The sequence below is a fragment of the Lepus europaeus genome, chromosome 9 (assembly GCF_033115175.1).
Source record: "Lepus europaeus isolate LE1 chromosome 9, mLepTim1.pri, whole genome shotgun sequence".
Classification (NCBI taxonomy): Eukaryota; Metazoa; Chordata; class Mammalia; order Lagomorpha; family Leporidae; genus Lepus; species Lepus europaeus.
Genome location: NC_084835.1, coordinates 117262000 through 117278185, shown reverse-complemented (window position 1 = coordinate 117278185; position 16186 = coordinate 117262000). Strand labels below are relative to the sequence as shown.

At 38.1% G+C, this 16186-nt stretch overlaps 1 protein-coding gene across 5 annotated transcripts in view; it reads left to right on the top strand.

Moving 5' to 3' along the window:
- The window catches only part of RTTN (rotatin), a 231755-nt gene that overhangs the window by 69137 nt on the left and 146432 nt on the right, over window positions 1–16186 (top strand). For all 5 annotated transcript variants that reach the window (XM_062201793.1, XM_062201792.1, XM_062201791.1 and 2 more), the window contains 6 exons: window positions 2068–2239; window positions 2856–2955; window positions 3861–3949; window positions 5032–5149; window positions 7887–7983; window positions 8588–8656. In XM_062201793.1, the coding sequence (XP_062057777.1) occupies window positions 2068–2239; window positions 2856–2955; window positions 3861–3949; window positions 5032–5149; window positions 7887–7983; window positions 8588–8656 (645 nt within the window). The remainder of the gene's footprint in view (window positions 1–2067; window positions 2240–2855; window positions 2956–3860; window positions 3950–5031; window positions 5150–7886; window positions 7984–8587; window positions 8657–16186) is intronic.

The following is a 16186-nucleotide window of genomic DNA, read 5'->3' as shown; positions in this document are numbered from 1 at the left end:
ATATTAATGTAGTTAAAGATGCTAAATTTACATAACTGAGAAGATGCATGAATATATGCTTTACATATCCCATCTGTAGCCTTCCTTACCAGGGGTTGTAACTGACTCTAAACTGACAGCTCCAGTTTTGCTGTCATTGGCATATTATGAAAGGAACAAAAGAACCCCATTAGGTAGGTGTACAGCTTTTCTTATTTTCATGAAGTATCTCAGCAAATAGGAGGAGAAAGTTTGCCTAACTTGGAGTAAATATTAGTCATCTGATGACTATTAACATTGCAGTGAATATCTGCTTCTTGTTAGATCCAGTGAGTATTTATTGTCTGCTATGTACCTACAAGCTGTGGTCAGCTGTCGGAATGTAGCAACACTCAACACAGACATGTGTTCTGCCTTTCCAGAATCTGGCATTATTGTGACATTAGAGCTTATTATCAGTTACATCTTACTATTAATTGTAATAAAGGGACATAAGTGTTACGATATGAGGAACTTCATGGAGGCAGGTCCATCATGTATAGCAAGGCAGCTGATCCAATCTAATCTGTAGCAGAGAGGCCTCCCTTAGTATGCATGCTTTAATTGTTGCTTTATGGATGTGCTTAAAACCCGGCAACATGCACTGCTGCTTGACATTTGCCCCATTTTCAGGTAGTTCACGAATCTATCAGAGGAGGGACAGATACGCAATTGTCTCAGTATCTCACACCTCCAGTGAATTTTGTCCACTTGAAGGTTTTTCTGTTTTTCCCATTCATCATCTAGTGGCATGCAGCATTTTTTTTTTTTTTTTTTGACAGGCAGAGTGGATAGTGAGAGAGAGAGAGACAGAGAGAAAAGTCTTCCTTTTTGCCGTTAGTTCACCCTCCAATGACCGCTGCGGCCGGCGCATCTCGCTGATCCGAAGCCAGGAGCCAGGTGATTCTCCTGGTCTCCCATGCAGGTGCAGGGCCCAAGGACTTGGGCCATCCTCCACTGCCTTCCCAGGCCACAGCAGAGAGCTGGCCTGGAAGAGGGGCAACCGGGATAGAATCCGGCGCCCCAACCGGGACTAGAACCTGGTGTGCCGGTGCCACAAGGCAGAGGATTAGCCTGTTGAGCCACGGCGCCAGTCAGCATGCAGCATTTAAACTTGAAAAATCTCACCACTCAAATGACCTTAATCCTAATCTGTTCCAAATGAAGTATTTTGATGGGAATCTAAATTATGTGTATTTTCATATTTGAGAAGAATCTGACCCCTAATATGAGAAGATTTTTGTAATTTTAGTGTTACTACTAGTTATTATTATAGTCATTGTCCTGAGGTTTGACTTAATATTTGGACTCTGGTTAGGGGTCTGTGATACTTTTTTTTTTTTAAAGATTTATTTTTATTTATTTGAAAGACAGAGTTATAGAGAGAGGTAGTGCCAGAGAGATAGGGAGAGGGAGAGAGAAAGAGAGAGAAGAGGGAGAGAGAGAGAGAGAGTCTCACTCCCCAAATGACCACAGTGGCCAGAGCTGAGCTGATCTGAAGCCAGGAGCCAGGAGCTTCTTCCAGGTCTCCCATGTGGGTGTGAAGGGGCCCAGAGAGTTGTGTCATCTTCTACTGCTTTCACATGCCATAGCAGAGAGCTGGATCAGAAGTGGAGTAGCTGGGTCTCGAACTGGCACTCATATGGAATGCCGGCGCTGCAGGCTGGGGCTTTAACCTACTGTGCCACAGCACTGGCCACTGTAATACTTTTTATGGTTGAGAAAGATCACTAGAGTTGAAGTCAAGAGTTACAGAATTGATTTTTCAGATCTATTTCTTGAAGTTGACTGTGATGTTTAGTCTCAGTGAGTCTCATTTGTAATTATATTGCTTACTCTTTGTTTCTGATGTTCATTTTATAAATATTATAAAGTTGAATAAATGTAGTTATAGAGGAAAGATTTTTTAATGGAACAAGTGAAATATATTAATGTCAGTATAAGTATGAGTTATAATTATACTTTGGATAGATAATTATTTGTGACTATGGGCCTTTCTTATAGACATCTGAATGTGAAAATGTTGACTTCAATACTTTGTGTTTTTAGAGTTCGTTCACTAGCATTAAAGCTTTTAGCATTTCATCTTACAAATGAAGAAGGGGCTGACTCAAAGCGCCCTTTAATAGATGCCAGAGTTCTCTCCAGAGTTACTAATTTATTTATTGTGAAAAAACCTATTGAACTCAAATTGGATGACAGAAAAGAACTGGTTATTAAGGTACTGTAACTTTTGAGTTTATTACTTCATGATTATTTGATGCATTTATATATCTCATATTTTATGTGACATTCTAATTTGTGTGTATCCTGAAGAGAGAAGAGGCGTGGTGATTTGGGACCATTTTGAAATTATTTTCTGGCTTTAACCAACTTCTGGATAGGATACATTTGTTTATGTTGAGTGCCCACCATATGCTAGACATTATATGCCTTTTAATTTACTATATGCACTAGAAATGCAGATTTTTTTGGTTACAATATTAGGTTAATTCAATTTGGTGGAAAGAAATTTAGTGATGACTTTTAAAAGTAAGTATTTTTTGTGATGCTCTTAGGGTGCTAATGGACTACTGGGTTACGAATGACTTCTAACAGAAATGTGTGTTATGAAGACATGCTTATTGGACATGATAGCTCTCCTTAGAACCCAAGTTCCTTCCTGACCTGGCACAGCATTGTTGCAAATTTACAATTTACAAATTTACAGATTTAAGTGGTTACTTAAATAAGTTGACTTTTTGAGCTTTTATTTTATTTTTATGCCATGAACTGTATGATTTTATTGAATAATTTGGAACATATGAAAAAATGTAATTTTTTTTCTTGATTTGTAGTTGGAGACAGTTGAAAGGGTTTATGAAATTTTCACCTCAGATGATGTTGATCTTCTTTTGAGAAAGTCAGCTGCTGAACAGTTAGCTGTGATTATGCAAGGTAATGTCTTTTAAGGGTGATAATTACTGTACTATTGGTAATAGAATTTTACAGTGCTGTGTGTAGTAGTGTTGGACCAGGTCTTGCCTGTGACCTATTTTTCTTTACATGGCCCTCAAATTAAGGGCTACATCTTTAGAGTTGTTACAAAAACAAAACAAATCCCCCACATCCTCAACATCCAAAGGATATGCAGTGGAGACCATACGTGGCCAGCAAAGCCCAAAATATTGACTACCTGGTTCTTTATACATTTGCGTGTTACTAGGTGATAATGGAAGCCTTTTTTAAAATGTAGCAGTTAGAACTAGTTACACTGATAGCCACTAGTTCAGTATCTGTTTGTGTGTGTTAATGTGTATATATGTGTGTGTTTTTCTCACTGAGTATATAGAAAATTTCAAGTTGTTAAATACTTGCAACAAATATGTAAGTAACTATTTATTTATTTATTTATTTAAAAGCAGAGTGACAGAGAGAGAGGGAAGGGAGGGTTAGGGATCTTCTGTTCCCTGGTTCATTGCCCGGATGCCCTCAAACAGCTTCTCTCTCTCTATGTATATGTGTATAATTCTTGTAATTGTCTTATTACAAATGTAATGTGAATATATTTTTTGAAGTTTATGTTCTTCATAAGTAGAGTCCATTGAAATCCATTGCCTTTTTTTTTTTTAAAGATTTATTTATTTATCTGAAAGACAGAGTTACAGAGAGACAGCGGGAGAGAAAGCAAGTGAGCGAGCGAGATCTTCCATCCACTGTTTCAATCCCTAAATGACTGCAATAGCCAGGACTGAGCCAGGCTGAAGCCAGGAGCTTCTGCCAGGTCTCCCACATGGGTGCAAGGACCCAAATCTTGGGTTGTCTTTCTTAATTTTTGGTAACTTTTAGCTTTTTCTTTACAGATATTAAAATGCATGCTGTGGTGAAAAAGTTATGCTTAATTGACAAGATAATTGAATACTTAAATGAATGTGTGGGTCAGCATGGTGAGGTAAGACTAATGTACATCTAGATGTGTTTTATATAGGTTAAGTGTTCTCATTAATCAGATTTGAAATTGAATCCAGCTGAATTGGGTGAGTACTTGGATTTTAAATTCTAAGTAACACCCAATGTCTCATTCATTTTTTTTTTCTTTTTTTCAACTGCAATCTCTATAAACAAAAACTAATCTTAAGAGTTCCAGGGGTCAACGCTGTTGCTTACTTGGTTAATCCTCCTCCTGTGGCGCCGGCATCCTATATGGGTGCCTGGTTCTAGTCCCGGTTGCTCCTCTTTCAGTCTGGCTCTCTGCTGTGGCCTGGGTTAGCAGTGGAGAATGGCTCAAGTGCTTGGGCTCTTGCACTCACATGGGAGACCAGGAAGAAGTACCTGGCTCCTGACTTCGGATCGGTGCAGCTCTGGCTGTTGCGGCCATTTGGAGAGTGAACCAACAGAAGGAAGACCTTTCTCTCTGTCTCTCTCTCTCACTGTCTGTAACTCTACCTGCCAAATAAGTAAATAAAAATCATAAAAAAAAAGTTCTATTAGATGTGTAAGCAGAAATACAAAGAAAGCATAGAAGTATTTTCAGTGGACATTTCTAATTTTATCTGCATTTTAGTTTCACATATATTTTTAAAAAGATTTATTTATTTATTCATTCATTTAAAAGCAGAATGACAGAGAGAGAGGGAAGGGAGGGTTAGGAATCTTCCATTCCCTGGTTTACTCCCCAAATGCCTGCAAACAGCTAGTGCTGGGCTGGGCTGAAGCCAAGAACCTAAAACTCCATCCACAGCTCTCAAGTGTTTGGCAGAGACCAAAGTACTAGGACCATCATCTGCTGCCTCCCAGGCACATTAGCAGAAAACTGGACTGGCAGTATGGAGTAGCTTGGACTTGAACCAGACCCTTTGGTATTGGATGTGGACTTTTCAGGTGGTTGCTTAACCTGCTGCATCATGGTGCTTTTCTGCTTCACATAATTTTGACTGAAAGGCTTAAAATTAAAAATGAGATAATATTATGATATATTTTATCTGACCTTAAGTTTTTGAAAATAAATAGTTACATGTTTTTTCTCCTGGCCAGGTGGTAGAGTGTTTGATCCAGCCATGCCTCACGCTCTTGAGGAAGGTTCTATGTGCTGATCCAGTCGTGCGTGTTTCCCTCTCGCAACAGTCTTCTCTTTTGATCCTGTTATTCAGAGGTGAACAAAAATTCTGTTAATAATGAGATCAGTCATAAGCTTTAAGTGTTTGTTCATTAATTGTAGGTAATATTTACTTTCCATTTTACTAGTGGGACAGTGGAGTTTACTAGTGAATTTGCTAATGGAAAACACTTAATATTTTTATGGATATTTCTTTCTAATCTTGATACTGACTGGGCCTTAGTGCTAAGAAAAGCTAAAGTTTATGAGTGTTCTTTGCACCTTGATCATTTGGTGCTCAAAGGTAAACTATTATCTAGGGAAAGAGAAAGCTGCAGCCTTCTTTCCAGGATCTGTCTCTTCTTTTGCTTGTGCCTTCAGATCCAAAACCTTTGTGCGGTACACTGATTACGTCCTTTAACTAGCATTTGACTAGCATTAAAGATATAGACCTAACCTGTGAGGCTTGGACACCAGGTCTTTCTGAATGACTCTGAGCATACGTTTTATTACATTTAAACATTGTAGTATTTTTTAAAACACATTTTAGGTTGATTCTAATTTAGTAATGTCTTTAATGGAAACATCTCCTATAGTTTTACCTTCTTTCTTCCCTATCTTTATAGCAACTTTGTTTAATATTTTATTCTGTTTTCTTTCCTAGAGGTTTAAGCCAGTGGTTTGACATATTTTACAAGATAGGCCTTCATGAGATATCTCAGTATATTTAACCTTGTCTATTATCAGGAATATAAGAGTGAAAAAGAAATTATGTTCAAAGTTTATTATTAGAATATAGTCATTTTGTTTTAGTTTTTTTTCCCTTGCTAATGGTTTCTGCTTGCTGAGTGAATTGGATGCAGTAGCATTAGTAGAGGTCCAAATCAGATGAAGTTCTAAACAGAGTAAGTGTGTTTAGACTCATAAAATTTTGAGTAGAATGTAAAATTTTTATAAGTTCTCACAGACTGTTCATTTGAAAGAGCAGCAGTTACAGATTTCTAGTTTTCTTTAATCCTGTTAATTATCTTCCTGTTAACCTCAGTTTAATTTAATTTGGTCTCCAGTTTACCTTCTCATTTATAATTTTTGTTTAAATTATTCAGTGTTTGAACTTACGAGTACTTGCTGGGGTACTTTCCAAGGCAACATAATCTATACCCTATTGGTTACTAAAGAATTTTCCTGTCTCACTGTTTATGAAAATTACTTCAGTGTGAACATAAATTATATTATCTCTGATTAATAGATTTGGTTTCAGATCAAAATTAAATTTTTGTCCTTTGTGGAGCACATGGTGAATGACCCTCAGGCAGCTTACGGTAGAGTCAGAGATTTGACAAGTGAATATAAAATGCAGTGTAGTAATATTTATAGTTGGATTTCTAGTGCCAGAGGAAGTGCTGAATAGATGAGGTGGTGGGAAGACATCAGAGAGTGTTTCCAGGGGGTATGGCACTAAGCTGGAATTGCAGAAGTAAGTAGGAGTTCAAATACAGAGAGGATTGACTTCCAGCTAGAGGGAGCCGCAGTGATGGGTGAGAGAGAATGGTGTATTTGAGATGGTGGTGGGTTAAGGATGGCTGGATCTTGGGAGGCTGGGTGAAGGGGAAATGGTGGGGTGTTGTAAGGAGAGTAGTCCCTGCAGGGCCTGGAGGGACTGATGAAACAGCAGTGAGGGGTCATGTGAGGTTGCTAAATGGGGGAGTATATGTTTTAGAAAGATCGTACTGTCTATAGCATGGTGAGTAGATCAAAGGGATACAATAATTTGATAACCTGTTAGACGCATTGCTTTGAATTACTAGATTTATATCATAACAAAATTCTATACTGTATTTCAGGGTTGGAAACTAACATAGACACTTATTATGCCATTATAGAGGAAAATGAGGTCTAGAAAGACTTCTTTATCTGGTGTAAGTCATAACCAGACACACAATGGTAACAAGAGAAGAATCCAGACTTCATATCCTTGTTTTTCTGTTTTGTTTTACATAATTGCAAAATTACGCATCTGTATTGAAAAAATTCAGAAAGTACAGAACTATATAAAGTAAAATCCTAAAAGTTTTCATTTTCACCTTGATTTTTCCAGAAAATAAATAATAATAAATAAATAGTGTCCTAATTATTGTTTGGAATATATTATCTGGAATGATCTTTTCTTTGTAAACATGCTATATTTTTCCTATTATATACTTCAATATTTTAAATGTTTTTTTAAATTTGTAGGTTCTTTTTTTTTTTTGGACAGGCAGAGTGGACAGTGAGAGAGAGAGAGACAGAGAAAGATCTTCCTTTTGCTGTTGGTTTACCCTCCAATGGCCTCTGCGGCCTGCATACTGCGCTGATCCGAAGCTAGGAGCCAGGTGCTTATCCTGGTCTCCTATGGGGTGCAGGGCCCAAGCACTTGGGCCATCCTCCACTGCATTCCCGGGCCATAGCAGAGAGCTGGCCTGGAAGAGGGGCAACCAGGACAGAATCTGGCACCCCGACCGGGACTAGAACCCGGTGTGCCAGCGCTGCTAGGCAGAGGATTAGCCTATTGAGCCATGGCGCCGGCCTTGAATGTAGGTTCTTAAGAATAAAAAATATAAAAAAGTTATAAATATAAAAAGTTATAAATATAAAAAAATATTCAAAAGTTCGAGTCAATATTTCAGTGATGGCAGTTTTTCTGGGTTGATGCATTCTTTTCCCTTCACATTAAAAAGACATTTTTAATTTGAGGTCCATTCTTAGTAGAAGTAAAAATATTTCATTGTTATTTATATTTCTTTTTATTCCTCAGTTTCCTTGATATTTCATGAAGACTGTACTGTTGTGACTGAAGTTGGCGCATTGTTTTGTCTTCTGTTATTTGATGAGGTATCAAGAATGGATATGTGGTAAGATATAAGAATTTATATGTTTTTTACTGTTAATTATCCTAGGGTTTTGATACAATCTTATAACAGTTCATTCTGACGTAAGAGGCTTTTGCTATCCATGCTAGATATATGTGGTATGATTTAGTTTAAGCAGTATTAAGAAGCCCACTGATACAAAAAGTCACCCTGATATTTTATTTTGAACATAACTAGGTACAAAATTAAAAATCACTATAGTGATTTTTATCTATAGTACATTTTTAGTATATACTTTCAACTTTGTGTTTTTTCTTTAATGTTTTATTATTAAAAAATCATCAGGCAGAGGTTTAGGATGATAGTATCTGGTTACCATTGAACTTGAGCGGGAGTGGCGGGAGAAGATCTGTGGAATCCACTTGCCAGTGCAACCACTGCATTATATGGATCATTTATTATGTTGCATTTTTAAAGAAAAACATAATTTATTCTGCAAGAGCAAAATCCATGTAGCAGACATGTTATAACTATACTAAATGACAAACCCAATTTCAACTCTTGATTGTATTTTTAGGCAAAGAAATGAGCAACCTGTATTAGACAAAGCTATAATCTCCTTCTTTTGTTTTCTTTAATGAAATAGGTCTGTAGATCCTTCCAGTAAACCTACTTTATCATCAGTCTTCAGTTTGCCTGTTTCAGTTTTTAGAAGGTAAAGAATTTATTTCTCTGATTTTCTTGAAGGATAAAATAATGCTACACAAAGCCTAATCTTTATATTTTTAAACATTTAGTTATATTTAAATCGCATAACTTACAGTGCTTTCATGTTTTCTTCACATTAATACTTTGGAGATTTCAGTAGCTGTACCATCCCATCATTAACTTTTTATTTTGATATCATTCAAATCTAAGAAAAGTTGGAATGAACTATACAGTATACACCTGTGTATTCTCTTCAGCCTAAAGTCATCAATTATTAACATTTGTTCTAATTGCTTTCTTGTTCCCAGTATAGTTTTTTAATTTATATTTAACCTCCACCTCCAACTAGATGAAAATAAATTTCAGATATAATTTTGCTTTGTTTAAATTGCAAAATTCAGTCAAGGTCATGTATTGCATTTGATTTTCCAGTCTCTTTAGACTGTTTTAAAAAATAAATTCATATTTTTCTTTAAAAATTTTTTATGACTATAAAGAGAACAGATTTCATGTATTTTATAGGTACAATTCAAAGAAGATGACCATCCTCCCCCCTCCCTTTCTCCCTTTCATTCCTTTTGATGGCTGAGTAGTATTACATAGGAAAAAAATTATATATATATATATATATATATATATATATATATATTCACACACTGCATTTTCTTTATCCATGCTTCAGTTGATGGGCATTTGAGTTGACTCCATATCCTAGGTATTGTGAACTGAGCTGCAATAAACATGGGGTGCAGATAACTCTTTCATAGGCTGATTTCGTATTCGTTTGGTTAAATTCCTAGGAATGAGAAGCCTGGTCATATGGTAGATCTATTTTCAGTTTTCTGAGAAATCTCCATACTGTTTTCTATAATAGTTATACTAGTTTACATTCCTATATTAGGGGACCTTTTTCCTATCACCTTTGCCAGTATTTATTGTTTTTTTTATTTTTGGATGATAGGCATTCTAACTGGAGTGAGTGAAAACTCATTGTAGTTTTTATTTGAATTTCTCTGATGGCCTGTGATCCTGAGCATTTTTCATGTGTGTGTTGGCCATTTGCATTTCATCCTTTGAAAATGCCTGTTTATGTCCTTTACCCATTTTTTAATTGGATTTTTTGTTTTGTTGTTGAGTTTCTTGAGCTCTTTATAGATTAAGATATTAATCCTTTATCAGTTGCATAGTTTGCAAATATTTTCTCCCATTCTGTTGGTTGCCTCTTCACTTTATTGAGGGTTTCCTTTTCAGTTTAGAAGGTTCTTAACGTGATGTTATCCCATTTCTCAACTTTTGCTTTTTTCTGCCTGTGCTGTTGGGGTTGTTTCCAAGAAGTCTTGCTTATGCCAGTGTTTTACAGAGTTTCCTTGATGTTTTCCTCTAGTAATTTGACGGTATCAGGTCATAGATTTAGATTCTTGATTCATTGTGATTTGATTTTTGTATAAGGTGTAAGGTAGGGGTTTTGTTTCATAGTTATGTATGCGAATATCCAATTTTTCTAGCAAGTTTGTTAAAGAGCCTATCCTTGCTTCAGGGATTGGTTTTAGCTTGTTAAAGATTAGTTGGTTGTAGATGTGTGGATTAATTTCTGGGGTTTCTACTCTGTTCCATTGGTCTACATATCTATTTTTGTGCCAGTCCCAGCTATTTTGATTATAATTGTCCAGTAGTATAACTTGAATCCTGGTATTATGCTGCCTTGGGGTTTGTTTTGTTGTTTAAGATTATTTTAGCTATTCAGGTTCTCTTGTGTTTCCATAAGAATTTTAGCATTGTTTTTTTCTAGATTTGAGAAGAATGTATTTTGGTTTGGATAATATATGCATTTTAATGATATTAATTCTTCCACTCTACAAATGTGGAAGATTCTTCCCTTTTTTTGTGTCTTCTATTTCTTTAATATTTTATAATTTTCTTTATAGATATCTTTCACATCCTTGGTTAAATTTACTCTAAGATATATTTAAATTTTTAAAAAATATATTTATTTATTTGAAAGGCAGAGTTACAGAGAGAAAGAAAGGTAGAGATAGGTTTTCCATCTGCTGGTTCACTCCTCAAATGGCCTTAACAGCCAGGGCAGGGTCAGATGGGAGCCAGCAGCTTTATCCAGCTCTCCCACATGGATGCAAGGGCCCAAATACCTGGACCATCTTCCACTGCTGTCCCAGGCACATTAGCAGGGAGCTGGACTGGAAGTGTAGCAGCCAGAACTGGAACTGGAGCGCACATGGATGCTGATGTTGCAAGTGGTGGCTTTACTCTCTATGCCACAGTGCTGGCCCTGGCACTGATCCTACAAGTTGTTTCTCAGCTGTGGCATCGTTTGTGTATACAAATGCTATTGATTTTTGTGTGTTGATTCTATATCCTTCAGCTTCACCAAACCCTCTTAATGAGCTGCAATATAGTCTCTAAGTGGAGCCTTTTGGCCCCTATAAATAGGATCATGTCATCTGCAAACAGGAATAATTTGACTTTTTCCTTTCCAGTTGTATCTTTTTCATTTCTTTTTCTTGTCTAATGGCTTTGGCTAAAACTTCCAGAACTATATTAAATAGCAGTGGTGAGAGAGGGCATCCTTGTCTGGTTCTGGATTTCAGTGGGAATGCTTCCAGCTTTTCCTCATTCAATAGGATGCTGGGTGTGGGTTTGTCATAGATTGTCTTGCTTATGTTGAGGAATGTTCCTTCTATACCCAGTTTGCTTAGAGTTTTCATCATGAAGGGGTGTTGTATTTTATCAAATGCTTTCTCTGCATCTGTTGAGATAATCATATAGTTTTTGTTCTTCAATTTGTTAATGTGATTAGTTTGTGAATGTTGAACCATCCCTGCATACCAGGAATAAATCCCACTTGGTGTAGGTGAATGATCTTTCTGATGTGTTGTAGGATTGGATTAATATTTTGTTGAAGACTTTTGCATTTATATTCATCAGGGATATTGGTCTATAGTTCTCTTCTTTTGTTGTATTTTTTTTTTTTTCTGGCTTTAGAATTAGGGTGATGCTGGCTTCATAGAAGGAGTTTGGGATATTTCCTTCCCTTTCAGTTGTTTTGCGTAGTTTGAAAAGAATTGGAAATAGTTCTTTAGAAGTTGGTAGAATTCAACAATGAAGCCATCCAGTCCTGGGCTTTTTTTTATTGGGTGGGTCTGTGTTACTAATTCAGTCTCTGTTTATTGTTCTATTTTGGCTTTGTCTTCATGACTCAATTATGGCGATTGTATGTTTCCAGAAATCTATCCATTTCTTCTGGATTTTCCAGTTTGTTGACATACAGCTATTTGTAGTAAATCCCGATAGTTCTTTTATTTCTGTGGTATCCATTGTAACATCTCCTTTTTCATCTCTGATTTTATTTTTCTATATTTGAAAGGCAGACAGCCAGAAATAGACAGACACAGAGAGAGCATTCATTCACTGGTGTGTCCACAATAGGCTAGGAATGGGTCAGGCAAAGCCAGGAGCCCAGAACTTAACTCTGGATATCCCACAAAGGTGACAGGAACCTAAGTGCTTGAGCCATCAGCTGCTTCTTCCCAAGAGCATTAGCAGGAATCGGGATTGAAAGTGGAAGAATTATGACTTGAAACAGACACTCTGACATGGTTGCAGACATTCCTAGTAGCAATTTAACCAAAACACCAAATCCCCACTTCCTAGTAGCAATTCAACCACCACGCCAAATGCCCGCTTCCTATGTGAGGTATCTTCCTGGTTTTTGAGGAGTTTCCTTTATTATTTAATTTAGTGGAATTATGTTAGCAACAGTATCTTTTTTTTTCTTTTTTTAAAATTTATTATTTGAGAGGTAGAGGCAGAGAGAGCGAAAGAGAGAGAGGTCTTCCATCTGCTGGCCACAACGGCCAGAGCTGGGCCAATTCAGAGCTAGGAACTTCTTCCAGGTCTCCCACATGGGTGCAGGGGTCCAAGCCCTGGCCCATCTTCTACTGCTTACCCAGGCCATAGCAGAGAGCTGTTTAGGAAGAGGAGCAGCTGAGTCTTGAACTGGCACTGCAGGCAGCAGCTTTACCCACTATGCCACAGTGCTGGCCCCTACTCCCATTTTTTTAATCTAAAAATTATTTTGCTTTCTGTTTTAAAGATTGTTTTCACTAGGCATAGAATTTTAGATTGGCAATTGGAGTCCATTCTTTATTGAAGAATAGCTGTCCGTTTTATTTTTGCTTCATTGATGCAAATGTGTTCCTTCAGTTCCTAGGAAGTTCCTTCCTCTATGTCCACAGCACTTTTTATATTTATTATTGAAACAGTTATTCACATGTGGATTATTATTTTATTTTCTTTCTGGCTGCTGTTAATTTCTTTCTTTGTACTATTATTTATATGTATTTATTCATTTATTTATGATTTATCTTGTTTGGTCTGCAGTCAGTGGTTGAGAATGTCTGGCCTGTGAAATCATTTGATCTGGCCTTGCCAAGGCAACTGCAGGCAGAACTCAATATTGAATAAATTTATAGCACGTTAATTTTAAAGTTGATTTTTAATTTTGTATGACCTTTGCATGATGTTATAAATATCTAAATGGCCCTTGATGGACAAAACGTTCCCCACCTCTGGTAGCCTGTTGGACTGAGGTTAATATTAGTTCTTCATGAAGTTAAAAACTTTTTAGTTCATTTCTCTTTACAAATTGCTCTTGTCCTTTTTTTTTTTCCTGGGATTAAAATTCATGTATGTTATGTACTTGTTTAAGAGAAACTTGAGGCAAAATCAATTTAAAAGATTCATTCAAGTAGAGTGATTGGGCAGCACTCCAGTGCAGTAGAGACTCAGAGCTCTGCTGCACAGTGAGCAGCGAGCTTTCGTAGGCTGATGTCTAAGGAGAGAGAGCTTAGTTGGCTGCTTACAGTGGAAAGATCCTTATTAGAGGTTAGTTGGCAGCTTCTGATAATAAATTCTGTGGTCTGGGTTTATTATATATGTTGAACATTGGTTTGCCTATATAGTAAAGACCTGGAACCACCACAGCCTGATGGCCTCCCAGTGACAATTTCAACAACTTCATCCTGTGTGTGAAATTCCTTTCTGTATTTTCCATTTTTCCTCATTTTTGTTTCAATCTGATTCTTTTCTTTTGTTTTAAAGATTTATTTTATTTATTTGAAAGAGTTACAGAGAGAGCTAAAGACAGAGAGAGAGGTCTTCCATCTGCTGGCCTACTCCCCAGATTGCCGCAATGGCCAGAGCTGCACCAATTCGAAGCCAGGAGCCAGGAGCTTCTTCCAAGTCTCCCACGTAGGTGCAGGGGCCCAAGGACTTGGGCCATCTTGTACCGCTTTCCCAGGCCATAGCAGAGAGCTGGATTGGAGGAGGAGCAGCCAGGACTAGAACCGGCACCCATATGGGATGCCAACGCTTCAGGCCAGGGCATTAACCCACTGCGCCACAGCGCCGGCCCCCTGATTCTTTTCTTTTCTTTTTTCTTTCTTTTTTTTTTTTTTTTATTTGACAGAGTTAGACAATGAAAGAGAGAGGCAGAGAGAAAAGTCTTCCTTCCATTGGTTCACTCCCCAAATGGCTGCCACGGCCCGTGCTGCGCCAATACGAAGCCAGGAGCCAGGTGCTCCCTCTTAGTCTCCCATGCGGGTGCAGAAGCCCAAGCACTTGGGCCATCCTCTACTGCCTTCCCGGGCCACAGCAGAGAGCTGGACTGGAAGAGGAGCAACCGGGACTAGAACCCGGCGCCCATATGGGATGCTGGTGCTGCAGGTGGAGGATTAACCAAGTGAGCCATGCACCAGCCCTGATTATTTTCTAATAACCCGTCTTCCTGTCCTTTTCTGTGACATCAACATAGCGTGAAATTCATCTGTAGAGTTTTAAGCCTCATTTATATATTTTTTAAAGATTTTATTTATTTATTTGAGAGGTAGAGTTACAGACAGTGAGAAGGAGAGACAGAGAGAGAGGTTTTCCTTCTGTTGGTTCACTCCCCAGATGGCCGCAACGCCGATCCAAAGCGAGGAGCTTCTTCCTGGTCTCTCATGTGGGTGCAGGGGCCCAAGGACTTGGGCCATCTTCTACTGCTTTCCCAGGCCATAGCAGAGAGCCAGATCGGAAGAGGGGCAGCTGAGCCTAGAACCGGCGCCCGTATGGGATGCCGGTGCTGCAGGCGGAGGATTAACCTACTACGCCACGGCACCGGCCCTCTTACATTTTTCAATTCTAAAATTTTCTTTGGGTTATTTTGTTGATTTCCTTTGTCTGATGAAATTCTCCATCATGTCATGATTTTCTTGAATGTACTAATCACAATAGGTTTTTTCAATTAATTAATTAATTATTTTTTGACAGGCAGAGTGGACAGTGAGAGAGAGAGACAAAAGGTCTTCCTTTGCCGTTGGTTCACCCTCCAATGGCTGCCGCGGCCGGCGCGCTGCGGCCGGCGCACCGCGCTGATCCGAAGCCAGGAGCCAAGTGCTTCTCTTGGTCTCCCATGGGGTGCAGGGCCCAAGCACCTGGGCCATCCTCCACTGCACTCCCTGGCCACAGCAGAGAGCTGGCCTGGAAGAGGGGCAACTGGGACAGAATCCGGCACCCCGACCGGGACTAGAACCCGGTGTACTGGCGCAACAGGTGGAAGATTAGCCTATTGAGCCGTGGCGCCAGCCAATCACAATAGTTCTTTGCTGAAAACTGTAATATCTGCGTCATTTATAGTCTTATCTAGAAGATTTTTTCCATTTTTTTTAAATGGTTATTCTGCGTCTGGCAAACCTAGTGATTTTTGATCCAATACTGCATATAGCAAATGAAAAATTTTAGAGACTAGCTGATTTTCTTTCCCTTCACAGATGATTTAATTTTGTCTTGACTGCATTTAGATTATTAACAGATGAGTTTTATTTAATCAGGTAATGGAACAAGATGATTTAGGTTTGATTTCCCTTTCTGTAAATGCTTGTCTATTTTCTGGTTTTCTAGAACATAATCCATATGGAATTTAAACGGGCAGGCTGGAGTTTTTACCAGCTGCTCCTTTTGTGGTACGTCCTAAACATCAGGTTTTGCCATTTGGCTTCCGAAAACTCTCAACTGCTGCTTGCAGTTTGGCCTGTTACCCATGAGCTTCTTTGGAATCAGAAAACAATGCCTTGGGATAAAGCTTTGAGGAGAATGTAGGGCTAATTTTTTTTAACTGTCCTCATTAGGAAATTAGTCTGATTTACTCTTGCTTTTTTTTTTTTCATTTATTAAACTTTTATTTAATGAATATAAATTTCCAAAGTACAGCTTATGGATTACAATGGCTTCCCCCCTCCCATAACGTCCCTCCCACCCCCGGCAACCCTCCCCTTTCCCGCTCCCTCTCCCTTTCCATTCACATCAAGATTCATTTTCAATTCTCTTTATATACAGAAGATCAGTTTAGTATATATTAAGTAAAGATGCTTTTTTTTTTTTAAAGATTTATTTATTTACTTGAATATCAGAGTTACACCGAGGTAGGAGAGGCAGAGAGAGAGAGAGAGAGAGAGAGAGATAACAATCTTCCATCCACTGA